At 46.4% G+C, this 26,636-nt stretch overlaps 2 protein-coding genes and 2 long non-coding RNA genes across 12 annotated transcripts in view; 2 read left to right on the plus strand and 2 right to left on the minus strand.

Moving 5' to 3' along the window:
* LOC126984615 (protein Hook homolog 3-like) overlaps window positions 1–26,636 on the plus strand; it is a 111,594-nt gene that overhangs the window by 64,555 nt on the left and 20,403 nt on the right. For all 7 annotated transcript variants that reach the window (XR_007737137.1, XR_007737136.1, XR_007737132.1 and 4 more), the window contains exons 6-12: window positions 1,510–1,769; window positions 2,925–3,105; window positions 4,115–4,230; window positions 4,649–4,810; window positions 5,309–5,473; window positions 6,153–6,301; window positions 8,616–8,756. Coding sequence is in view for 2 of the 7 variants with exons in the window: in XM_050838407.1 (XP_050694364.1) it covers window positions 1,510–1,769; window positions 2,925–3,105; window positions 4,115–4,230; window positions 4,649–4,810; window positions 5,309–5,473; window positions 6,153–6,301; window positions 8,616–8,756 (1,174 nt within the window). In the remaining 5 variants the exon portion in view is untranslated. The remainder of the gene's footprint in view (window positions 1–1,509; window positions 1,770–2,924; window positions 3,106–4,114; window positions 4,231–4,648; window positions 4,811–5,308; window positions 5,474–6,152; window positions 6,302–8,615; window positions 8,757–26,636) is intronic.
* LOC126984614 (mucin-2-like) lies at window positions 8,763–14,551 on the plus strand. Its single transcript, XM_050838405.1, has 2 exons — window positions 8,763–11,908; window positions 12,827–14,551. Exon 1 carries the CDS (start codon window positions 9,010–9,012, stop codon window positions 11,470–11,472), a length of 2,463 nt encoding a protein of 820 aa, XP_050694362.1. The 5' UTR covers window positions 8,763–9,009; the 3' UTR covers window positions 11,473–11,908; window positions 12,827–14,551.
* LOC126984619 (uncharacterized) lies at window positions 11,826–12,924 on the minus strand. Its single transcript, XR_007737141.1, has 3 exons — window positions 12,790–12,924; window positions 12,120–12,460; window positions 11,826–11,972 (listed from the first exon to the last, which is right to left on the minus strand). It is a non-coding gene; the product is annotated as an uncharacterized LOC126984619 (long non-coding RNA).
* Window positions 19,604–26,503, minus strand: LOC126984616 (uncharacterized). 3 transcript variants are annotated; one of them, XR_007737138.1, is made up of 3 exons: window positions 26,357–26,503; window positions 19,737–26,239; window positions 19,604–19,618 (listed from the first exon to the last, which is right to left on the minus strand). It is a non-coding gene; the product is annotated as an uncharacterized LOC126984616 (long non-coding RNA). The 3 variants fall into 3 exon arrangements; XR_007737139.1 differs by lacking the exon at window positions 26,357–26,503 and having other exon boundaries at window positions 19,737–25,855; window positions 26,010–26,141; XR_007737140.1 differs by lacking the exon at window positions 26,357–26,503 and having other exon boundaries at window positions 19,737–22,376; window positions 22,557–22,705.

Below are 26,636 nucleotides of genomic sequence, written 5' to 3' on the forward strand. Positions count from 1 at the left end.
TATGATGATGATGATGATGATGATGATGATGAGTAATGGCTGGGTCTCATTCTCTTCTTTGTGTTGTGAAGGGAAATATAAATAATGGGTGATTTTTCCATAGTATCCCCTCCTTCCCTTCCTCTCCTCTCCCTTGTACTGTATATCCCTTCCTCTATACTCACTCCCTTCCTCTCCTCTCCCTTGTACTGTATATCCCTTCCTCTATACTCACTCCCTTCCTCTCCTCTCCCTAGTACTGTATATCCCTTCCTCTCTCCTCTCCTTCCTCTCCTCTCCCTTGTACTGTATATCCCTTCCTCTATACTCACTCCTTCCTCTCCTCTCCCTTGTACTGTATATCCCTTCCTCTATACTCACTCCTTCCTCTCCTCTCCTTGTACTGTATATCCCTTCCTCCTCTCACTCCTTCGTCTCCTCTCCCTTGTACTGTATATCCCTTCCTCTATACTCACTCCCTTCCTCTCCTCTCCCTTGTACTGTATATCCCTTCCTCTATACTCACTCCCTTCCTCTCCTCTCCCTTGTACTGTATATCCCTTCCTCTATACTCACTCCCTTCCTCTCCTCTCCCTTGTACTGTATCCCTTCCTCTACTCACTCCCTTCCTCTCCTCTCCCTAGTACTGTATATCCCTTCCTCTATACTCACTCCCTTCCTCTCCTCTCCCTTGTACTGTATATCCCTTCCTCTATACTCACTCCCTTCCTCTCCTCTCCCTAGTACTGTATATCCCTTCCTCTATACTCACTCCCTTCCTCTCCTCTCCCTTGTACTGTATATCCCTTCCTCTATACTCACTCCCTTCCTCTCCTTTCCCTTGTACTGTATATCCCTTCCTCTATACTCACTCCTTCCTCTCCTCTCCCTTGTACTGTATATCCCTTCCTCTATACTCTCCCTTCCTCTCGTCTCCCTTGTACTGTATATCCCTTCCTCTATACTCACTCCCTTCCTCTCCTCTCCCTTGTACTGTATATCCCTTCCTCTATACTCACTCACTCCCTTCCTTCCTCTCCCTAGTACTGTATATCCCTTCCTCTATACTCACTCCCTTCCTCTCCTCTCCCTTGTACTGTATATCCCTTCCTCTATACTCACTCCCTTCCTCTCCTCTCCCTTGTACTGTATATCCCTTCCTCTATACTCACTCCCTTCCTCTCCTCTCCCTAGTACTGTATATCCCTTCCTCTATACTCACTCCCTTCCTCTCCTCTCCCTAGTACTGTATATCCTACTGTGTACTGTGTCTGTTCTTCCTATGTATTCCTATGTATTCCTCTTTACTCTTCCTCTCTCCCTCACTCACTGACTCACTCACTCACTCACTCACTCACTCACTCACTCTCTCCCCTCCTCTCCTTTCCCTAGTTCTGTATATCTTCCTCTTTACTCTCCCTCCCTCCTTCCCTCACTCACTCCTACCCTCCCTCCTTCCCTCAATCACTCCCTCTCTCCCTCAATCACTCCCTCCCTCCCTCCCTCACACACCCACTCTCTCCCTTACAGAATACATCGAGGAGATCATGAACATGGAAGAGCGTGTTCAAAAGGTCATCATGGAAGCAATACAGGAACTCATGCTCAGAGAGGGCTCACCGGGGGCCTTCGGAGGGGACGCGGAGGGCCGAGGTGAGGCGCTGGGGCTCTCGGGTCTAGGGGGTCCAGCGTCCTTCCACCCGCACCTCAAGACCATCCTGGAGCAATTGGAGGCGGCCACGCAGGGGAAGGAAGAGGCGATTCAGACTTGTCATGAACTTGAGCAACAGGTGAGGGGGGGAGAGAGAGAGAGAGAGAGAGAGAGAGAGAGAGAGAGAGAGAGAGAGAGAGAGAGAGATGAAAGACGAAGAAGAAAGGAAAAAAGGAGAGAAGGAAAAGGAAGAAAGGAGAGAAGGAGGAGAAGGAAAAGGAAAGGAGAGAAAGGGAAAGAGAGAAGAGAAAAGAAGAGAGAGAGAGAGAGAGAGAGAGAGAGAGAGAGAGAGAGTTGACATCCCCTGGTCACAATATCGCTACTTTCCCATTCTGTTCTCTTGTTAGACTAAATGATTACAAGGCGGATTGAGTGTTGCAAAAAAACTCACTCTGTCAGATCCACTCACAGATGTTTGCAATTCCCATGACACACACACACACACACACACACACACACACACACACACACACACACACACACACTCTCTCTCTCTCTCTCTCTCTCTCTCTCTCTCTCTCTCTCTCTCTCTCTCTCTCTCTCTCTCTCTCTCTCTCAACATGTTTACTCATTCTCGTGTGTGTTAACCAGCATGAACGGTATACCCAAACACACACACACACACACACACACACCTCACTGATATGCTCCCTCCTTCCTTCCTTCCTTCCTTTTTTTCTTTCTTTCTTTTCCTCTTCCATTTCCTTCCTTTCCTTTCCTTTCTTTCTTCCCTCCTTCATTTCCTCTACTTCTCTCTCTCCTTTCCATATTCCTCCTTCCTTCATTCCTTTTCCTTCCCTTCCTTTCATTCTTTTCCTCTTCCATTTCTTTCCCTTCCCTTCCTTTCTTTCTTTCTATTCCTCCTCCATTTCCTTTCCTTTTCCTTCCTTTCTATATCTTTCCTTCCTTCATTTCCTCCTTCCTTTCCTTTATTTTCCTCCATTTCCTTTCCTTCCCTTCCTTTCTTTCTATTCCTCCTCCATTTCCTTTCCTTCTCCTCTCTTTCTATATCTTTCATTCCTTCATTCCCTCCTTCCTTTCCTTTCTCTCTTTTCCTCAATTTCCTTTCCTTCCCTCCCTCTCGTCCCTCTCCACCTCTATTTCCTCTCTTCTCCCTCGTTTCCACATGTTTCCTCCTTTGGTCCCTCTCCACCTCCATTTCCTCTCTTCTCCCTCGTTTCCACATCTTTCCCCCTTTGGTCCTCTCCCACTCACCCCCATCTCCTCGCCACAGATCTCCGTGCTGAAGGAGGAGAAGGTGTCACTGGCCAGCGAGAACGAGAGGCTGGTGGGCCGTCTGGAGGCATGGGAGGCCGGGGCAGACCTGGGCGCCGGTTCATCGTCCACGCTACGATACAAGGACCTCCGGAAGCAGATTGAAGGCCTCCAGGACGAGCTCTTCAAACTGGAAACATGTGAGTGGGTGGAATATGGTCCTGTTGGGTGGTAGTTGGCTAGGTTTAGTTTTCTTCCTTTCTTCCTTTCTTTGTTGTATGAAGTACAGTACTGTCTCCAGGATTGCGAGTTTCAAGTTTTTGATTCACCGTGTCTGTGGTAGGGACCCAAAATTTGATTTTTATTGAAAACTGAAATTGTGATATGACCCGAAAGGAAAAGGAAAAGGCTGCTAAAACCGATTTTTTCACACCTTGTTGTGGTCCTTGACTCCCATTCTCACTCTTACCACCCCCTGGGCCTTTCCATTGGCCGCGGGAAGCATGGTGAGTGGGATCCGGGCAGCCAGGCACATGTGTGTGAGCAGCCCCAACCACACGCTCAGCCCAAGCAGCTGACGGGCGGCTGATGATGGCGATGGTGATGATGAGTGTCGGCGGCGTGGCCCCCATATCGGCGCCACCCACACGGCATTTTCATCGCGGCCCGTGTGTGTGTGGCTGTGCCCATTATGGACCCAGGCTCCTCAATTTACCAATACCCACATGCAACATGTGGAAAACAAGAATCGGCAAATTGAGAAGCCCAAACCCACAACACACACACACACACACACACACACACACACACACACACACACACACACACACGGGCCCCAACAAAAACACCGTTCAGGCGGCGCCGATGCAAAGGCCACGCCGCCGACACTCATTACCACCATCGCCATCATCAGCCGCCCGTCAGCTGCTCGGGCCCAGCGCGCGGCCGGGGCCGTCTGCACACATGCGCTTGGCCACCCAGATGAGTGGTCAAGTGCAAGATGTCGACAGTTTTCAATTTTCCCCGTAAGAATAATGGTTCAAGGTTTGCGATTTCAACATTGCGACCTGCAGCGTCGACCTGTTTATCACAAACTTGGAGACAGTTCTGTACTAATTAGATATTTTTTTTTTTTACAGCAAAGAAAACAGCAGGAAGAGAAAAAACCTTAACAAACACTAATTTCTCCCTTCCCCCCCCCCACCACAGCGAGGGATGAGTACCGCTCCCGTGCCGAGGTCCTGGGGCGTGAGAACCAGGAGGTGCAGGCCAAGAACGAGGAACTGCAGCAGCTGGCGGACCAGGCGCGCTCCCTTAAGGACGAGGTGCGTGTGTGTGTGTGTGTGTGTGTGTGTGCCATTGCCGTATAGAAAAAAAATAGTAGTAATAAAAATAAATAAATAAATAAAGTGAAAAGAAAAACTCATGACCTCTTAGATTAATAGACCTTTTTTTGTTGTCTTATTTTTTATTTTTTCCTTGATCTGCTTCCACCTGTAAGAAAATAATAATAAATGTCTGTTGGTGCATTATAAAGGTCAGTAAGTCATAACACTTCACCATTTCATCACCAAAAGTCATTACCAAAACCACACACCACCACTGACACACACACACACACACACACACACACACACACACACACACACACACACACACACACACATCATCATCATCATCATCACTACCAAACCAACCACCCACTACCCATCACCACCACTCACCATCACCACCACCACTCAGGTCGACGTGCTACGGGAGATGAGCGAGCGGGCCGTCGTGTACGAGGGGACCGTCGAAACTTACAAGAAGAAACTGGAGGAGCTGAGCGACCTCAAGCGACAGATGCGGATACTGGAGGAGAAGAATTCTGACTACATGCAGCACAATATGGAGCTGGAGGAGGTGAGGGGGAGGGGGAGAGGGTGGAGGAAGTAAAAGGGAGGATAGTGAAGGGAAGGGAGATATTGGAGCTGAAGGAGGTGAGGGAGGGAGAGGGAAAGGGAGGATAGTGAAGGGAAGGGAGATATTGGAGCTGAAGGAGGTGAGGGAGGGAGAGGGGGTGAGGGGGAGGGAGAGAGGGTGAAGGAAGTAAAAGGAAGGATAGTGGAGGGAAGGATAGAGAAGGAAGAAGAGATAGGAGGTGAGGGATGGAGAGCAGGGCAAACTGGGAGAGGAGGGGTAGAGAAACTAAAGGAAGGGATAGGGAGGGAGGAATAATGGAAAGGAATAGGAATGGAGGAAGTGAGGAAGGAAAAGCAGAAAAATGTAGTCAAAATTTTTAAAAGAACACATTACATCTAAAAGTAGTTGAAATTTATAAGGACTGAAAAAAGCAAAACAATCCAAGCCACTCTACTCCCACTCATCTAATCCCCCTTCCCACTCCCCCCCCCACACCAGGAGCTGAAGAAGAGTGGCACGTGGCGGCCCCAGCTGGACATGTACAAGAAGCAGGTTGCCGAGCTGCACCAGAAGCTTGCCGAGGAGGCCAAGAAGACCGACCGTCAGATCTTCGAGAACAAGAAGCTGGCAGAGAAGATGGAGGCGCTGGTGCAGGAGAGAGACGTGAGTGTGTGTGTGTGTGTGTGTGTGTGTGTGTGTGTGTGTGTGTGTTATTTAGGTGTAGTGTGCAGGGTAGAGGGAAGGGAAGGATAGAGAAGAAGAAAGGAAGGGAAGGAAAGAGGAGAAAAAGAAAGGAAGGAGGAGGAAAACAAAACAATAAACGATGTAGAAGGAAAAGAAGGGAAGGAAAGAGGAAAGAAAAAAGGAAGGAGATAGAAAAGCAAGGAAATAAAGGAGACAGAAGGAAAGAAGTAAGGGAAAGACAGAAGAAGAACAGAGGAGAGGAAGGAAGGAAGGAGGAAAGGAAGGAAATAAGGAAAGTAGAGGGAAAGAAATGAAGGAAAAATAGTTGAGAGGGAGAGAAAAAAGATGAAGCTGAGGACATGAGGAAGGAAGGGAGAGAAAAAGGAGAGGAAGGAAGGAAGGAGGAAAGGAAGGAAAGTAGAGGGAAAGAAATGAAGGAAAAATAGTTGAGAGGGAGAGAAAAAAGATGAAGCTGAGGACAAGAGGAAGGAAGGGAGAGAAAAAGGAGAGGAAGGAAGGAAGAAGGGAAAAAACAAAACAAAGAACAGTTACCAGGAAGGAACACAAGGATAACCTCACCATTACAAAAAAATCCAAAAACCCGGACAAACTGAGCCACCACTTACCCTTCCCTTGTTTCCCCTCCACCCCCTCGCAGCGTCTGGCCAAGGAGCGAGATGGGCTGAAGGAAACCATCGAGGAGCTGAAGTGTCACATCTCCACCATCACCTCCCCCGACACAGCCTCCAGGCCGCCCTCAGACCTCTCGGACGTGGAGCTGCTGGATGCTGTGCCACATGAGTTCAGGTGGGTGACGGGTGATGGGAGGGTGATGGGGGATGCAGAAAAGGAAGGGGTGAAGGGAAGAGGTGGATGAAGGGGTGTTGGGCTTGTGTGGAGGTGATGGGTGATGGAAGGGGTGAAAAGAACGGATGTAGGGGTGATGGAAGGGGTGGAAGGGTGAAAGGAAGGGGTGAGAGAGGAAGAAATGGGGGTCAGTTTAGGGTGAAAGGGGATGGATGATGGATGTCTGGAGGGTTGGATGAAGGAGTGGAAGGGTGAGAGAGGGGATGTTGGGTGAGGGGAATGGATGAGAGAGGAAGAAATGGGGGTCAGTTTAGGGTGAAGGGAAAGGGTGATGGGTGTCTAGAGGGTTGGATGAAAGGGGTGGGAAGGGTGAGAGAGGAAGGAATGGGGGAAAGATTAGGATGACGGGAAAGGTTGTCAGTGTGAGGATATGATGGGAAGGGGTGAATTGGGTTATGGGTGATGGAAAGGGTGAGAGGAGGAGATGGGAGAGGGTATGGGGAGAAGGGTGACACTAGGAGGTGGAAAAATGGGGAATGGGAAAGAGTGGGGTGAAGGGGTGATGTGTTGGAAGGGGTGAATGAAAGGGGTGAAAGAGGTGCTGTGTTGGAAGGGGTGATTAGGTGATGGGTGAGAGGGTGAAGGAAGGGTATGCATGAGGGTGTGAGGAAGGGGTGAGGGAGAGAGAGAGAGAGAGGGACAGGAATGGTAGATATGGAGTGTGGGGTGAAGGGAAGGGAGGATGGGTGAGTAGGTGAAGGGAGGGTATGCATGTGGGAGTGAGGAAGGGGTGAGGGAGAGAGAGGGAGAGGGAAAGGAATGGTAGATATGGAGTGTGGGGTGAAGGGGTGATTAGGTGACGGGTGAAAGGAAGGGTATGCATGAGGGTGTGAGGAAGAGAAGGAGGGAGGGAGGGAAAGGAAGGGTAGGTTTGGTGAAAGTGAAATGACAATGAGGATATGAAGGAGCTATTGAGAGAGGGGGATGACTATGAAGAAAATGCCGACTGCTGAAAGTGTTGACCCAGAAATCACTGTATTGCCACCAGGTTAAAGGTACATAAGAACATAACATAAGGAGTCTGCAAGAGGCCGGTAGGTCCATACAAGGCAGCTTCTGTAATCCTAACCCCACCTTACCTCACTATCCATGAATTTATCCAACCTCCTCTTGAATGTGTCTATGGTATTGGCACCCACAGCATGACTGCCGAGTCTGTTCCATTCATACACCACTCTATTTGTGAGCCAATTCTTGCCCATGTCTTTGCTGAATCTGAATTTGTCTAACTTGAGACCATTGCTACGTGTCCTACCTGGCTCTTTTACTACCAGAACCCTATTGACATCCCCTTTATAGACTTCGATCAGGTCTCCTCACAGCCTTCGCCTTTCTAGAGAGTGTAGATTTAAATGCTTAAGTCTATCCTCATAAGGCAAGTTTCTCACCCCCTGAATCATCTTTGTCATCCTCCTCTGTACAGATTCTAACATCGTGATATTCATTCTATAGTAGGGGGACCAAAACTGAACTGCATAATCTAGATGAGGTCTAACTAGTGCTAAGTAAAGTTTGAGGATGACTTCAGCGCTCCTATTGCTTACGCTCCTTGAGATGAAACCCAGTACCCTGTTTGCCCAATTCTTAGCCTGAATGCATTGGGCCCTTGGACGGAGGTCAGTGCTCACTAAGACTCCTAAGTCACTCTCACGCCCAGACCTGCTTAGAGGAGTGTCATTTAAGGAGTAATTGTGTGAGGGGTTATTCCTGCCTACACTCAGAATACTACACTTCCCGACATTGAATTCCATCTTCCACTTCCCCGCCCAATCACATAGTCAGTCAAGCTCATCCTGGAGAACACTAGCGTCCCTGTCTGGTTGGATTACTCTACCGATCTTGGTATCATCTGCGAACCATCTTCATGTACCTTTCAAGATAGTGTATCCTATTTTAATGTGTCCTTCAAATTAGTGTATCCTATTTTAATGTGTCCTTCAAATTAGTGTATCCTATTTTAATGTGTCCTTCTAGTTAGTGTATCCTATTTTAATGTGTCCTGCAAATTAGTGTATCTTATTTTAATGTGTCCTAGTTAGTGTATCCTATTTTAATGTGTCCTAGTTAGTGTATCCTATTTTAATGTGTCCTTCAAATTAGTGTATCCTATTTTAATGTGTCCTAGTTAGTGTATCCTATTTTAATGTGTCCTAGTTAGTGTATCCTATTTTAATGTGTCCTTCAAATTAGTGTATCCTATCCTCATGTATCCTTCTGTCTGTATCCTTATAACCCCATGTGTGTGTGTCCGCAGGGAGCGTCTGATGCGGCTGCAGTATGAAAACAGTGTGCTCAAGAAGGCAGCAGAGGGCGGCAGCAGTGAGCAGCTCCCAATGCTGCAGACCCTCGTGGCTGACTTGCAGGAGCGCCAGAACTCCCTCACTCTGGAGAACAGGTGGGGCTCAGGGGGGGACCTTGAGGACACTGGGGGGCTGTTCTCCCCTCAGGGTAAGCGGCGGTCGGGGGGCTCCCTCTCCCCGCCCCTCCTCCACGGTAGTTTCACTCTCCCTGACGCGCATTTCTCAAGCGATCGCAAACTCCGTGTCATCCGCCGTAACTTAAAATGGGCCAGCGAGTCTGACTTGTTGATTCTGCGACAACCTAAGGGGCTGTTCTTCCACCCCCCCTCCCCTTCCTCCCCTCCACCCATGCTCCCCTTCTCACAGCCTTCCTCTCTTCCGCCACTCCCTTCCACATCCGCCACACTGGCCACACAGACATCCAAGGAGGCACCCATTATCATCCGCCACATCCATGAGTTTAAAATCCCCCCGTCACCCACTAACGAGGACAGCGGGTGTTGTCGGACATCCCCAAGCAGCTGCGAGGAGGAAGCGCACACCAGAGATTTCCCGGGGACGCTAGACTCCGGGATATCTGGTATGTTTCCCGGGACTCTTGAATCGGGGGTGTCCGGGGCGTATCGGTGCCTGAGTCCGGTCATTCCGCCCATCGTTGAGGAATGCACCGCGCACCACCTCTCCGATCTCCTTCCTCAGGCCCTCCTTGGCGGCCCAACCACGATACTCCACCACTCACATCCCGCGCACACCTCCACATGCCTCCACTGCTGTTCCCCGTCACCCAGAGCCACAGGGAGGGCCGCATCCCCTACTCCACCCACTCCACGGCCCCACTCCGTCTGCTCCTACAACCCCCCACACTACAAACACACCCCTGCCTCATCCACACCAACCACATCAACCACACAATCGCCACCCAAACTGTCCCTCGTCCTCACCTCAGGGCAGTCACCACCACCTCCGCCACCCCCGCCAAACACCGCCACCTCCCCGACAGGCCGTAGGGGTGCTGGGGGCGGCTACACACGCACGCCAATCCCCCCGGAGTCCCCAACGCCTCACAACTCCCCGCGTCTCCCGAATAGCATCAACGCAACGAGATATCGGTCTAGCGGGAGTAAGGTCTCCTCGCCAACGCTAAGTCTCCGCGAGGGGCTGAAGGACATCCCCAGTACCACATCCTTCACCCAGGGGCACTCCGACACCCCAGACAAGCCCAAGGAGGTGTTTGTCGTCACCCCTCAGATTCACACCACAGAGGACAACATGGTGATTAGAGGAACACCCGGATTAGAGAGGAACGGCAGCGCGAGAGTTAGCGTTAGGAGAAGGAGCGAATCAGAGGACAGCAGGAGAAGGAGTGGTAGTGAGAGCAGTCCAACGATCGCCAGCAGGAAGGCAGCAGGGGAGCGCCAGAGGTCAGTCAGCAGGAGTCCATCGCAGCCTCCCGAAAACAGGTTGCCGAGGAAGGAAATTGAGAGTGTGGTTGTGTCCTGCCTCCCGCCGCCGTCCGTGCAGGCTGTGAGGAGGAGCGAGGGTAGGCTGGAGAGGAACAGTCCGGCCTACTCCTCCATGAAGCCGTTGCGGTATGAGGGAGGTAACGGACTGGAGAGAAATAACCCTTTACGAGCCTCACTGTCCTCCACGCCTGGCCGAGAGAGAGGGTTAAGGGAGACCAATGCTGCCTTGCCTCCCACCTCCTCCGTCCATTTAGTGAAAGTGGAGAGAAACACACATTCCACCCCTTCCACTCCTTCCTCCACCCCCATGTCCATCGCCTCCACTGCCTGCATGACCCCAACCATCACCTCCATCACCACCCAGCCGTTAAGGAATGGCGACACAAACAAATTCAACATTCCCACAAACACTAACAGAAACACACAAGGCGCCCCATCACCCACTACAAACGGCACCTCCATGCCCTCGCCAGCACCCATCACCCCCCTGGCACCCATCACCCTGGCCAGACAACCCTCGGACAAGGCCAAGCATTCCCCCAGGGGCAGCCTAAGACGGGGGAGTGACAAGCAATCAACACTTCAGGGCAAACCGCCGAATCACGTCAAATTCCGTGAGCCGGTTGTTTCCCAGGTCACACACACCGACCCAACGCAAAACTCCACCTCACAGTACTCCCCTGCGTCCCCGAGAGAGCGCATGTCCCCACCGAATGTCCCCTCACGCCCCGACACTGCCCCAGGACGCAAGGGGAAAGTGGGCGATTCAGGCGACAAGGGCGGACTGGACAAACCCAAAGTGACTCTCCTCAGCGACTCCCTCTTCACACGCTTTGAGGTCGCCAACCCCACACACTCGCTGGGACAGATTCCAGGCCGCAGGGTGAGGCCCGTGGCGCCCTCTGACACCGACACGGACCTTGAGACGCTGGAGAGGCGGCTGACGGCTGGAATGTACGCGGCCCCGCTCGTCAGCTCGGAATCATGTACGTCTTTCAGCCACGACGATTACACAGCCTCGGACGACCCTGAGTGCTACAACCCCATGCAGTATAAGGCGTACGGGGATGGGCGACGGCGGAGACGGGTGAACGGGGGGCTGCGTCGCTCCCTCACACCCCCGCCGACCCCCCCGAAGGAAGAGCCGTCGAACGAGTCAGCTCTAGGGCGCACATACTCCTTCTTCCGCAGCAAGCCCAAGCCCAAGAAGCCGCTGAAGGCCCCAGAGAAGGAGGTGTTTGTGGCGCCGCTGGGACAAGGCGGCCGCGTGGTGAAGGCCCGGAACAAGACAGCCAAGGTGGTGGTGGCTGAGACCCTCAACGCTGTGTTCACGCTCTGCACCCCGTGAGACCCTGCCCGGCGCCCTTATGTCTACACCTGACTGTCTGTACCCCGCCCAGCACAGCATTGCCACCACACAGCCACAGGGAGAACAAGGTCGTGCACAGCAGTTCGTGAGCCGTAACCTAAGTGCTGTGGTGAATTACTAAGCACAGCGAGATGCCAGTGTGACCCATCGTCTCAACAAGGCTCTGATAAGGTCCCTCAGAGCCTCCTCAGTACTGGTAATAACTATGTGTCTTTAAGGCCTGCAGTATTGATCTGAGGTGCTGTGAAATGGCTATAAGGACAGAGAGGTACCACTGTGATTTTACGTCTCCGGAAGCCCATGTTAAAGTCTTGTACCCTTGGCCATATAACCTTGGAACTTAGAAGGACTAGATCTCTTTAGGGCCTAGAGTATTAACCTAAGATGCTGTGAAAATGGCAGTAAGGACAAGGAGGTACCAGTGTTATTTAATGTCTCTGGAAGCCCATGTTGAAATCTTGTACCCTTGGCCATATAACCTTGGAACTTAGAAGGACTAGATCTCTTTAGGGCCTAGAGTATTAACCTAAGATGCTGTGAAAATGGCAGTAAGGACAAGGAGGTACCAGTGTTATTTAATGTCTCTGGAAGCCCATGTTAAAATCCTCTGTCCCTCGCCATATAACCTTGGAACTAAGAACAACTAGATCTCCTCAAGGCCTGCAGTATTAACCTAAGATGCTGTGAAAATGGCAGTAAGGACAAGGAGGTACCAGTGTTATTTAATGTCTCTGGAAGCCCATGTTAAAATCCTCTGTCCCTCGCCATATAACCTTGGAACTAAGAACAACTAGATCTCTTTAGGGCCTAGAGTATTAACCTAAGATGCTGTGAAAATGGCAGTAAGGACAAGGAGGTACCAGTGTTATTTAATGTCTCTGGAAGCCCATGTTAAAATCCTCTGTCCCTGGCCATATAACCTTGGAACTAAGAACAACTAGATCTCCTCAAGGCCTGCTGTATTAACCTAAGATGCTGTGAAAATGGCAGTAAGGACAAGGAGGTACCAGTGTTATTTAATGTCTCTGGAAGCCCATAGGAGGTACCAGTGTTATTTAATGTCTCTGGAAGCCCATGTTAAAATCCTCTGTCCCTCGCCATATAACCTTGGAACTAAGAACAACTAGATCTCTTTAGGGCCTAGAGTATTAACCTAAGATGCTGTGAAAATAGGCAGTAAGGACAAGGAGGTACCAGTGTTATTTAATGTCTCTGGAAGCCCATGTTGTCCTCGCCATATCCTCATAATAACTTGAAAACAGAACAAACAGATCTCTAGGGGCCTGCAGTATTAACCTAAGATGCTGTGAAAATAGACAGTAAGGACAAGGAGGTACCAGTGTTATTTAATGTCTCTGGAAGCCCATGTTAAAATCTTGTACCCTTGGCCATAAGAGTAACCTTGGAACTAATAAAACTCGATCTCAAGGCCTACAGTATTTGAGCCTCAGTATTAATTCTTCACAAATTCTCGGAGACATGGCCACAAAAAATAAGGGCACAGAAGGAGGACATTGGTGCCATGGTACAAGCCTGAGGTGCTGGGAAGTGAGCCCTTATGAGAGGAATTGAATCACTACCAGAATGACCTGTATCTCTAAAAGCCACAGTGTTAACTCTTCACAAATTCTTGGAGACATGACCAGAAGAACCTTGGTGCCATGGTACAAGCCTGAGGTGCTGTGAAGTGAGCCCTTATGAGAGGAATTGAATCACTACCAGAATGACCTGTATCTCTAAAAGCCACAGTGTTAACTCTTCATGACTTCTTGGAGACATGACCACAAAAAAAAGGGCACAGAAGGTGGACATTGGTGCCATGGTACAAGCCTGAGGTGCTGTGAAGTGAGCCCTTATGAGAGGAATTGAATCAGTACCAGAATGACCTGTATCTCTAAAAGCCACAGTGTTAATTCTTCCTCCGAGATCTGGCCACGAACACAACGGAACGAGACTATTGGCGCCACGGTATTCCTCCTTCGTGACTTCTCGGAGACATGACCACACACATAAGGGGACACAAGTATGGCTCTTTTCCTGTATTTCACAACTAGGCAAATACAAGGAGGACTTTGGTGCCGTGAAACTCAGACCCAGACACGAGGATTGCAAACACTGGACTCGCTATCATGGTGTCGACTGCACGAGGGGCCTCAAGATGTAGCGTCGGCCAATGGTGATGCAAGATATAGCCCCCAGCAGAAGGTGATACACTTACGATGCAATACTAACATGACGTCCCTTCCTGCCAGCCTGTTGCCGTGCTTACTAAACCTAACCGACCCCCCCTCCCCTTCCCTCCATGCTGAGACACACCACCACCACCACAACATCCAACCTAACCTAACCTAACCTAACCTAACCTAACCTAACCTAACCTAACCTACCCTGCCCTACCCTACCCTACCCTACCCCCCTTCCCTCTATACTAAGACACATCACCACCACCACCATCACCTCTAACCTAACCTAACCTACCCCTCCCCTTCATCCCCTCCATCTTCTTTCTCTCCATCTTTCCCTGCCTTCCCTTGTCTTCCTCCCTTCCCTTCTCCTCCTCCTCCTCCCAGAATCTAATCATTGGTCATCTTCTAGTCATGAAAATCCTACATACCAGCTCCTTAGGTTGTGCCAGATAGGGCCGGAAGAGTGCCCACGTTAGGTGCCGACACGCCTGGCCGGTTCAGTGCCAGGCCGCGGCGACACAGCGAACAGTAGAGAGAGAAATCGCCCATCAAGGGAGGGGGAAAAAATATCGCATGCTCTCGTTTTCAATTTTCGTCCGACTTCCGACGCCCGAGTTTGAGACATCGGAAAGTCGACGCTGCCCACATAGCATACTAGTCACGTGGTGTGTGCGTGTGTGTGTGTGTGTGTGTGTGTGTGTGTGTGTGTGTGTGCGCTATGCCTTGGTAAGACATTCCGTGAAGTATTCTGTGCCAAACTAGATATAAATAATTAGCAGATGTTCTCCTACCTGGACGATCTCTCTCTCTCTCTCTCTCTCTCTCTCTCTCTCTCTCTCTCTCTCTCTCTCTCTCTCTCTCTCTCTCTCTCTCTCTCTCTCTCTCTCTCTCTCTCTCTCTCTCTCTCTCATTTTCTCTCTTTTATTGCTCTTAATATGAGAGAGAGAGAGAGAGAGAGAGAGAGAAAAAAAAACAGGTATAGGGGGGCATATGCAATCTTCAGCTAGGCCTATGTACGCTTCCACCCCCCGACCGACCCCCCCCTTATGTGCGTTTCCCGTGTGCGCGCTGCCTTGCTTCACGCCCCCCCCCATTAACCCACACACGCACATGCACGCCATTCTGTTCCCTGTGTGTGCGTGCGTGCGTGTGTTTTTATTTAAGCTCCACGTCAGTAGTTTTTAAGATCGCCTCACTTTTTATATATACCTTTGTCACGATAGCATGTTTTTGTGTGTACATAAGTGCGTGTGTACGTCGCTTTTTTTTATAGGCCTGCATGCCGTTTTCCGTTGTATAGTTTTTTTTTTATCCGAAAGACCGTGGTGTGGATATTATGTCCGGAATGCAACCCACATGAATCTAATCCTTCCCTTATGCATAATCATATTTTTTTTAGGATTTCCGTTGTCAATTATCCAAACTAAACATCTGGTAATAATCTTCAATCCCTTAACTGCCACTCAAAACTGATCTTCTGTTGTCAATTATCCAAACCAACTAATCCTTCCCTCATGCATTATCATATTTTTTTTAGGATTTCTGTTGTCAATTATCCAAACCAACTAATCCTTCCCTCATGCATTATCCTATTTTTTTTGTATTTCTGTTGCCAATTATCCAAACCGAACAGCTGGTAATGATTTTGTCCTGAATGCAACCCACGCGAATCTAATCCTTCCCTTATTCATTATCCTATTTTTTTTAGTATTTCTGTTGTCAATTATCCATACTGAACAGCTACTAATAATCTTCACTCCCTTAACTGCCACTAAAAACTGATCTTCTGTTGTCAATTATCCAAACCAACTAATCCTTCCCTCATGCATTATCCTATTTTTTTTGTATTTCTGTTGCCAATTATCCAAACCGAACAGCTGGTAATATTTTTATCCCGAATGCAACCCACGCGAATCTAATCCTTCCCTTATTCATTATCCTATTTTTTTTTCATTTCCATTGTCAATTATCCATACTGAACAGCTACTAATAATCTTCACTCCCTTAACTAACTCCCATTATCATATTTTTTTTGCATATCTGTTTTGAATTATTTAAACCACTTAGCTGATGATGTCTTCTGCTCCCCCTAACTAACTTTTTTATGATTATTTTGTTATCAATTGTTATGCTGCCTCTGTTGTGTACTTTCAATTATCCAAACCACACAGCAGATATTGTTTTCTGCTCCCTCTAACTAACTTTTTATTATTATTTTATTTAACTTACTGTGCTGCGTTCATTTTGTGTTTTCGAGTTATCCAAACCGCGCAGCAGATGATATTTTTTGATCCTTTTACTAACTTTCTATTTTATTTATCTATTACGTGGCTTATATCATGTACCCTCTTGCATGTCATACTTAACATCTTTTAGTATTTTCAAGATGTTGTGTATTTTCTATTTTATTTATCTATTACGTGGCTTATATCATGTACCCTCTTGCATGTCATACTTAACATCTTGCAGTATTTTCAAGATGTGCGTTTGATACTCCCAGCGTGTTGCCTCTGTTGTGTATTTTCAATTATCTAAACCGCGCAGCAGATGACATTTTTCCCTAACTAATTTTCTATCGCCATATTATTTATCTATTACGTGGCTCTTATCATGTGCCTCCTTGCATGTCATACTCAACATCTTTCAGTATTTTCAAGATGTGGATTTGATACTCCCAGCGTGTTCGGATGTCTCATAACGTATGCATTTGGTACAGTCTTGCATATGAATTCCTTTTTAATACTTCAAACATGCATTTAACGACCGCTCAGAGAAGGTCTTGAGTGTTGTGCGTCCCCCTAATGGATACCACTGTGGGTTGTGTTCTTAGTTTGTGTTCTAAAAAAATAAGTTTGTATTCTTAAGCATATCGGCGCCCAAGTTCACCTGTTTCGAAAGCCTCTTGTGGAAGTTGCCGGACTTTTCATGGAGTGTTCTGTAATGCCAGTGACAGTTTTACATGTCCTCTGCATTATGAACGAGAAAATCAGCCTCTCGTTCATGGGGGGGCTTTGTGGTGCAGTGGTTAGCACACTCATCTCACAACCGAGAGAGCCCAGGTTCGATTCCTGGGCGGAGTGGAAAAATTTGGGTGGCTTCTCCGATACCCTACGCCCCTGTCCACCCAGCAGTGAATGGGTACTAGGTATTAATCGGGGGTTGTGTCCTGTCTCCTGGGATCTGTTCCCTTCTCCTATTATTCCTTCCCCTTCTGTCTCTCTCCGGCATATGACCACAGATGTTGCGGCGACTAAATGAAACTTTCCAACTCTCGTTCATGGGCTGTTCTGTGATCCTGGTGATGGTTTTAAATGCCCTATGCAACACTATCGGGAAATTCAGTCTTGTGGAAGTTGCTGGACTGTTTCATGATCCCAGTACAGTTTTACACGCCCACCACGAACAGGAAAATCAGCCCCTCGTGGGAATTGCCGGGTTCTTCATGGACAGTTTCGTGATCATGGTGGTTGTTTGACACACCCTCTGAACCACTAACGAGAAGATCACCCTCTCGTAGAAGTTGCAGGAACTGTTTCGTGATCATGGTGGTAGTTTGACACACCCTCTGAACCACTAACGAGAAGATCACCCACTCGTAGAAGTTGCAGGAACTGTTTCGTGATCACGGTGGTAGTTTTACATGCCCTCTGCACCACTAACGAGAAGATCACCCACTCGTAGAAGTTGCAGGAACTGTTTCGTGATCACGGTGGTAGTTTTACATGCCCTCTGCACCACTAACGAGAAGATCACCCTCTCGTAGAAGTTGCAGGAACTGTTTCGTGATCACGGTGGTAGTTTGACACACCCTCTGAACCACTAACGAGAAGATCACCCTCTCGTAGAAGTTGCAGGAACTGTTTCGTGATCACGGTGGTAGTTTGACATGCCCTCTGCAGCACTAACGAGAAAATAAGCCTCTTGTGGAAGTTGCTGGGACTGTTTCGTGATCCCAATGATAGTTTTACATGACCTCTGCGAAGTCTCCCCCTTCCCCCCCCCCATGAAATCCTGGTTAATCTTCCCCGTGGCCTCAGAAAATAGTCGACATGAGAGCCTGATATGTTTAAGAATGTGGAGCTTAGTCTCGCCGGATTTTGTAAACATCATATTAGTGTTCATCAAGGTGTGCTGGGTACGAGCTGTCCGACGCACCCTCACACACCCTCTAGTGATAGGTGTACCAGCCTCCCGACACCCCTTCAGAGGAGTGCCCGGGGAAGGTAAGGTGTGCTGGGGTGACCTTGGAGTGGTGGTGACCTTGGTGTGGCCTGGCGTGCTGACCTGACCTCACCTGACCTCTTGACCTCACCCCTCCGTTCCTCCGTGACTTGGTTCGGAAAAGTTTGTCAGTTTGGAGGGAGTTTTATTGTTTTTTATTGTATTTATTTATTTATTTGTTTATTTATGTTTATTTCTTTGTGTGTGTGTGTGTGTGTGTGTGTGTGTGTGTGTGATGTGGTTCTTCTCTGGTGATCCATTTCTGTGCCCTGTTTTTTTTCTTCTTTTTTCTTCACTCATCTCAAATCCTTCCCCACATACTCGTCAAATATGTCTACTTTTTTTATCAACTCTGTCCTTCAACTTGCATTTTCTCTCTCCCTTCATTCTTCTCATTCTCCCTCCCTCCATCCCTTTCTCCCTTCCTCATTCTTCTCCTTTCTTCTTCATTTGCTCTTTTTTCTTTCAGCTTTCTCTCATTTTCCCATCCCATTACGCACTTCCACCCTCACGAACACTCCCACACGCACATAGTATCCCTCCGTCACTGCTGGTTCACTCCACGTCACTGTATGCAGCAACGTATCCCATCACCGCACAGAAGTTAGACCGCTCCGCACCTCACCTTGTCTGCACACTCCACCGCACCTTAGCTATTCACACGTATCACTGCCTTGTTGTTGCACCTGTACTTGCACCTCACACGCTGGATTGTCTTACCTTCATGCAGCTGCAGAAAAAACGACAATTTCTTGATATGTTTCGCTTGTGATTCAGTCGCTTCGTCAGTCTGGCAGGCGACATCCTACCCTTTTTTTTTCAGTTTCGGACAAAGATAATTCCTTAGTACTTTTTCTTTTATTTTGTTTACAACTTCAGAAAAAAAGGCGATTTCTCGATACGTTACGCTTATGATTAAGTTGCTTCGTCAGTCTGGCAAGCTGCATCTCACATTTTATTTTCAGTTTTGGACAAAAAGAAAATTCCATAGTACTTTTTCTTTTATTTTTTTTGCAGCTGCGGAAAAAAAACACGATTTCTTGATATGTTATGCTTATGATTCAGTCGCCTCCTCATTGTGGCAAGCTGCATCTCACATTTTATTTTCAGTTTCGGACAAAAAGAAAATTCCATGGTACTTTTTCTTTTATTTTTTTGCAGCTGCGGAAAAAAACTACGATTTCTTGATATGTTATGCTTATGATTCAACCGCTTCCTCATTGTGGCAAGCTGCATCTCACATTTTATTTTCAGTTTCGGACAAAGATAATTCCTCAGTACTTTTTATTTTTTATTTCATTGTGGCAAGCTGCATCTCACATTTTATTTTCAGTTTCGGACAAAAAGAAAATTCCATAGTACTTTTTCTTTTATTTTTTTTGCAGCTGCGGAAAAAAACCCACGATTTCTTGATGTTACGCTTATGATTCAGTCGCTTCTTCATTGTGACAAGCGACATCGTACCTTTTTTTTTCAGTTTCGGACAAAAAATAATTCCCCTGTACTTTTTATTTATTATTATTATTTTTTTTTTACAGTACAGGAAGCAACTCAAGGGCAACAAAAAGACAGTGTAGGAGGAAAAGCCGCCTAATCGCTGCTCCGACGAAAGAGAAAAGCAAAAAATGGCCAAACAAGAGGTCAGTTTTGGGCGGAGAGGCGTCTTGCTAAACCTGTGATCCGGTAGCACTATCCACATGCCAGGCCGGGATTCAAACCTGGACCAAAAGAGAAAAGTGAAGAATGGCCAAACGAGAGGTCAATTTCAGGTGGAGAGGCGTCTTGATAAACCTGTGATCCGGTAGTGCTTTCCATCTGCCGGGCCGGGATTCAAACCTGGACCGAAAGAGAAAAATGAAGAATGGCCAAACAAGAGGTCAATTTCGGGTGGAGAGGCGTCTTGCTAAACCTGTGATCTGGTAGCACTATCCACATGCCAGGCCGGGATTCAAATCTAGACCGAAAGAGAAAAGTGAAGAATGACCAAACAAGAGGTCAATTTTGGGTGGAGAGGCGTCTTGCTAAACCTGTGATCCGGTAGCACTATCCACATGCCAGGCCGGGATTCAAACCTAGACCGAAAGAGAAAAGTGGAAAATGGCCAAACAAGAGGTCAATTTTGGGTGGAGAGGCGTCTTGCTAAACCTGTGATTTGGTAGCGCTTTCCATCTGCCGGGCCGGGATTCAAACCTATACCGAAAGAGAAAAGTGAAGAGTGGTCAAACAAGAGGTCAATTTCGGGTGGAGAGGCGTCTTGCTAAACCTGTGATCCGGTAGTGCTTTCCATCTGCCGGGCCGGGATTCAAACCTATACCGAAAGAGAAAAGTGAAGAGTGGTCAAACAAGAGGTCAATTTCGGGTGGAGAGGCGTCTTGCTAAACCTGTGATCCGGTAGGGCTATCCACATGCCAGGCCGGGATTCAAACCTGGACCGAAAGAGAAAAGTGAAGAATGAGCAAACGAGAGGTCAATTTCAGGTGGAGAGGCGTCTTGCTAAACCTGTGATCTGGTAGCACTATCCACATGCCAGGCCGGGATTCAAATCTAGACCGAAAGAGAAAAGTGAAGAATGACCAAACGAGAGGTCAGTTTCGGGTGGAGAGGCGTCTTGCTAAACCTGTGATCCGATAGCGCTTTCCACATGCCAGGCCGGGATTTGAACCTGGACCAGCGGATTCATAGCCCAGAGAGGGACCAGCGAGCCACCAGTTCAGAGTGAGAGGTTGTTTTCTCTGCGTCCGTGCATCTGAAGCGACAAATGAAGTTAACGACAAAAGACATTACGAAGGCATTATTTTACGCTTACGAATTTTTGCATTTGCGTACGTACCTGCCATTATCCGGAGGTGCTTGGAGGGGACGCGGAAAAGATTGCATTTACTACTTGAGGTGCTTTGTTTTAAATTGCTTTCGTATTGTATTCGTAAGGGAGAGGCGAAGATGATGAATTTATAGAAGCGATTTTTTTGTGTCGTCATTCGTAAGGGAGAGTTTGCGATGATTAATTTATAGTGTTTTTTTTTCCGTCATGTCATTCATAAGAGAGATGCGCAGATGATGGATTTGTAGAGATCTTTTTTTTTTTTTTTGTCATATCATTTCTAACGGAGAGGTGGCGATGATGAATTTATAGTAGCGATTTTTTTGTCGTATCATTCGTAAGGGCGTGGCGGTTACGGTGAATTTGTGTCGAGTTTAGTCATTTTCATTCTCATCCTGAATTCGTGGTCTGTGATAACTTGGCTAAACACGCAAACTTGAGAGTATTATCATTGTTGTTATTTAATTTCACCTTTTTTATACGTACTTAACACGTTACTTATCTCATTTAATGTATATATAGTCGAGCGCATGACTTGATCTCAAAACGGCTTGTACGTAACCACTCAGTTCAAATGCAAAGATTCTCTCGTTTTGCGCTGTGAATGGAACCGTCTTGCATTCAGCTTGGAAAGTTTTACACTGTACGATATTTATTCACACAAAGTTGATTTTATTTGAAGTGAAATGTAGGTGTGAGTGTTGTGTTGCCCAGACTCCTTGATATAGTAACCAGCGTCAACAATACTAGAATCTCACACACATACACACACACACACTGTCTATCTATCCATTCCTTGTTTATCCCCTTTGAGCTACTTCCTTACTATAAAAAAAATACACCATCAATATATACAGAGGCACGAGAACCACATCTTTCACACCAGCACAGAACAGGTATAGGGAGTAAGGGAGAAGGTGTAGATGGGGCAGGGAAGGAAGGTGAGAGAGGAGGAGATCTTGCGTAAAAAACGGGACTGCTGTGTTTATTTGAGTATACCGTGTAAGGTCATGGAAGGAAAGAGAGAATGAGAGAGATTGAGGAGAGAAAAGACGGAGAGAGAGAGAGAGAGAGAGAGAGAGAGGTGTTGTTGTCCTTGTATAAACTCCACAAGGTCAAAGGTCATGGGAGGTGAGGTGAGGTGAGGTGAAGGTCATGTCATCACCTCCCTCATCACCAGCAGCCAGCGCCTCACCACCACCTTGCTCTGTGTCACCACCACCACCACCACCTCCACCTCCATTGCTGTGTATTGCGTCACTTCCGCCCGGACTGCCGCCGCTGTTGTTGTGTTCCGGCTGCATGTGTGTGTGTTGTATGTTGCATGATAGCCACAACCCACCCCTTACCTCCATACCTCCACCTGTTTCTCTCTCCTATTCATTCTTTTTTTCTTTCTTCCTTTTGCCTCTCTCTCTCTCTCTCTCTCTCTCTCTCTCTCTCTCTCTCTCTCTCTCTCTCTCTCTCTCTCTGAAGTTCTTTCCTCTTTCCTTCCTTCCTGTATTTCTTTTTATCTTCTATTCCCATTTCTTTTTTTTATGTGTGTGCTTGTTTGTGTTATGGTTCCTCACTCACTCACTCACTCACTCACTCACTCACTCACTCCAGCACTCACTCACTCACTCACTCCAGCACTCACTCACTCACTCACTCACCTCTGTATTCAATGCCTGTGTTTTCAAGCTATTTTTACCATAACCTTTCCCTAAAAATACTCTTCGCCTCTCTATACCAATAATTCTACCAACACCTCATTTGTATTCCTTGTCCTCCTCCTCCTCCTCTTCCTCCTCCTTCATTTCCTTACTCACTCACATCAGCACTCACTCACTCACCTCTGTATTCAATGCCTGTGTTTTCAAGCTATTTTTACCATAACCTTTCCCTAAAATTACTCTTCGCCTCGCTATACCAATAATTCTACCAACACTGCATCTATATTCCTCTTCCTCCTCCTTCATCTCCTTCTTATCCTTTTCTTTTCCTCCAGTTCCTTATCTTCCTTTCGCTAGCCGTTCTATTACACACACACACACACACGCACACACACACACACACCAGAGAGAGAGAGAGAGAGAGAGAGAAAGGGTGAGGGGGTGAGGAAGGGAGGGAGGGAGGAGGTCCTATACAAGCCTAAGCAACCCTTGACGCATACTTGGCAGTCTCAATTTTCCTCTGTAGAAAAGTGAGTCCTTGCTATTTAGTCCTAGAGGTAAGGGGCTAGTCCGTGGCCAGCCGCAAGCACTACACACGCATATGTTTATCTTTGTCCTACTATCGTTTTTTATATATTTATACATCCATAGATTTATACATATATATATACATACTAAATATATATATAGTAATTTTTTTTTTTTACTGAATGTCACCCCCAAGTTTTGTTTTTTTCTAAGTCAATACATTTTTTTTATACCTGTATAGAATTATCCGTTTTTTTAAATACATGCAGCTAATCGTGAATGGAACCAAGTTGTTTTATTTCATTTATACCCCACCTTGGGCTGCTTGGGCTTGTTGTGCTTCGCTTGGCCTACCCTCCACGCCTCCACACCCACCCCCATGCCTGCCCTCCGCCCCCACCCTGCCTCCTTCCCTCCCTCACCGCCCTACACCAACACTAACACTGCATGGGTCGCCTTGGGGTTAGTCTGTGTTGCGTTGGGTTGGTGTTACGCTATGTTGCTAGTCTTACGGCAACACAGGGCGGATGTATGTGTGTGTGTGTGTGTGTGGATGTGTGTTTGCGTTAGTGTGTGTGTGTGTGTGTGTGTGTGTGTGTGTGTGTGTGTGTGTGTGTGTACAGTGGACATGAATGAGGATGTTGACACTGATTATGGATACTGACAAATGAATGGATGGGTTATGTGTGTATGTGTGGTTTGGGGGTCTCGGTACACACACACACACACACACACACACACACACACACACACACACACACACTCTCTCTCTCTCTCTCTCTCTCTCTCTCTCTCTGTTATTCCTTTCTTTGCCTCATTTTCTTTTTCTTCTTCTTTTCTTTTGTTTATTTTTTCTCCTTTCTCTCTTTTCCTCTCTTTCTCTTCTCTCTTCACTCTCTTTTCTTCTCACACACACACACACACACACACACACACACACACACACACACACACACACACACACACACACACACACACACACACACAGGTAACATCATCAGCACGAGTAATGGCAACAGGTGAGGTGATGGAACTTACTCATTCATTAACCTGTCGACATGATCATTCTCTCTCTCTCTCTCTCTCTCTCTCTCTCTCTCTCTCTCTCATTATTAACTTGTTGGGAGCTGATTTGATTTTCCTGTTTTTTCTTAGCACGAACAATGGAAGGGCAGGAGAACCATGACTTTAACCCGGTAGCAGCGGGGATCATGTTTCTTAATGGTCCCTCTAAGCGAGAAAATGAGAAAAAAATCACCCCTCACACAAACCATTTCATAATATATATCAACGCATTTGTGATCAGTTTATGTATCATCTATTTTTTTGGGGTTATACCATGGCACAAAGTTGGCCTGTTTGCTGCTTCACGGTAAAGCCACAAATTTGGCCCGTCGCTGCTACACGGTAAAGCCACAAATTTGGCCCATCGCTACTACATGGTAAAGCCACAAATTTGGCCCGTCGCTGCTACACGGTAAAGCCACAAATTTGGCCCATCGCTACTACATGGTAAAGCCACAAATTTGGCCCGTCGCTGCTACACGGTAAAGCCACATATTTGGCCTGTCGCTGCTACACGGTAAAGCCACAAATTTGGCCCGTCGCTGCTACCGGGTTGAAAATATATTTCATTTGATATTATTTACACATTGCCGTGGTTTTCATTATTGTATTGGTATATTTGTTTCATCATTTTTTATCCCATTTATGTTTGCTTAGGATAATGGAGACAAAAGTTTGAGTTAAATGATAAAGAGATATATAAAATGCCCTAAATTTACTGCATCGATCAAGTCAAATAGATTCAAGTAATAGACAAACCCAAGTCAAATAGATTCAAGTAATAGACAAACACAAGTCAAATAGATTCAAGTAATAGACAAACACAAGTCAAATAGATAAAATATAAACACAAGTCAAATAGATAAAGAGAAGGTTGAGTCAAATAGATAAAATAAAGTCCGTCAAATAGATAAAACAAAGTCAGTCAAATAGATAAAACAAAGTCAGTCAAATAGATAAAACAAAGTCAGTCAAATAGATAAAACAAAGAGTCAAATAGATAAAACAAACTCAGTCAAATAGATAAAACAAAGTCAGTCAAATAGATAAAACAAAGTCAGTCAAATAGATAAAACAAAGTCAGTCAAATAGATAAAACAAAGTCAGTCAAATAGATAAAACAAACTCAGTCAAATAGATAAAACAAAGTCAGTCAAATAGATAAAAGAAAGTCCGTCAAATAGATAAAAGAAAGTCAGTCAAATAGATAAAACAAAGTCAGTCAAATAGATAAAACAAAGTCAGTCAAATAGATAAAACAAAGTCCGTCAAATAGATAAAACAAAGTCAGTCAAATAGATAAAACAAAGTCCGTCAAATAGATAAAACAAAGTCAGTCAAATAGATAAAACAAAGTCAGTCAAATAGATAAAACAAAGTCAGTCAAATAGATAAAACAAAGTCAGTCAAATAGATAAAACAAACTCAGTCAAATAGATAAAACAAAGTCAGTCAAATAGATAAAACAAAGTCCGTCAAATAGATCAAAGAAATTCAAATAGATAAACAAGAAATCCAAAATTAAAGAAACTCAAGTCAGTTCCCTCCAGCATTCATCATTGGTGCTAATAACTAATTCTTTAACTATTGCAACTGGTTCTGTAATTTGGTTCTAAGACTTCCTAAGATAATTTCATGCTTAATATGTCGCCTCATGTCCTTCCACTTGTCTAACCCAAGCACTGTGTGAATGTCCATTGGTCTAAATTCTTGTGGGCCAAAAATCTTAGTAGTCTTTGCATTCTCCCACCAGTAAACTCTCGTCTTTTCCCTCCTTGTTGGGCTGTCTGTCTGTCTTTTTAATCTTTCTTTTCTTCTTTTCTTCCTCTCTTCCTATTCCTTCAACCCTTTTCCTCCTATTCTATCTCTCTTCCTATTTTTTCAACCTTGCCTTCCTGTACCACTAAACCCTTTCGTCTTTTCCCTCCTTGTCGGGCTGTCTGTCTGTATTTTTTAATCTTTCTTTTCTTCTTTTCTTCCTCTCTTCCTATTCCTTCAACCCTTTTCCTCCTATTCTATCTCTCTTCCTATTCTTTCAACCTTGCCTTCCCGTACCACTAAACCCTTTCGTCTTTTCCTTCCTTGTCGGGCTGTCTGTTTGTCTTTTTAATCTTTCTTTCCTTCTTTTCATCCTCTCTTCCTATTTTTTCAACCTTGCCTTCCCTTACTTCTAAACCCTTTCATCTCTCCTCTCTTTGTTGGGTTGCGTCTGCCTGTCTCTTTACTCTTTCTTTTTCCTTCTATTCTTCCTCTCTTCCTATTCTTTCAACCTTGCCTTCCCTTAACACTAAACCCTTTCATCTTTCCTCTTTTTGTTGGGTTGTGTCTGTCTGTCTCTTTGCTCTTTCCTTTTCCTTCTATTCTTCCTCTCTTCCTATTCTTTCAACCTTTCTTTCCCCATACCTCTAAACCCTTTCATATCTCCTCTCTTTGCTGGGTTGTGTCTGTCTGTCTCTTTGCTCTTTCCTTTTCTCCTATTCTCTCTCTCTCTTCCCACCTTTCCTTCCCTCCAAGCCTTTCCCCCATCACTAAACCCTTCCATCTTTCCCCTCCTTGTTGGTCTGTCTCTCTCTCTTTCTCTCCTTTTCCATTTCCCTTCTATTCTTCCTCTTCTTCCATTCTTTCAACCTTTCTTTCCTTTTTACTCCTTCCCCCTTCACTAAACCC

The sequence above is a fragment of the Eriocheir sinensis genome, chromosome 57 (assembly GCF_024679095.1).
Source record: "Eriocheir sinensis breed Jianghai 21 chromosome 57, ASM2467909v1, whole genome shotgun sequence".
Lineage (NCBI taxonomy): Eukaryota > Metazoa > Arthropoda > Malacostraca > Decapoda > Varunidae > Eriocheir > Eriocheir sinensis.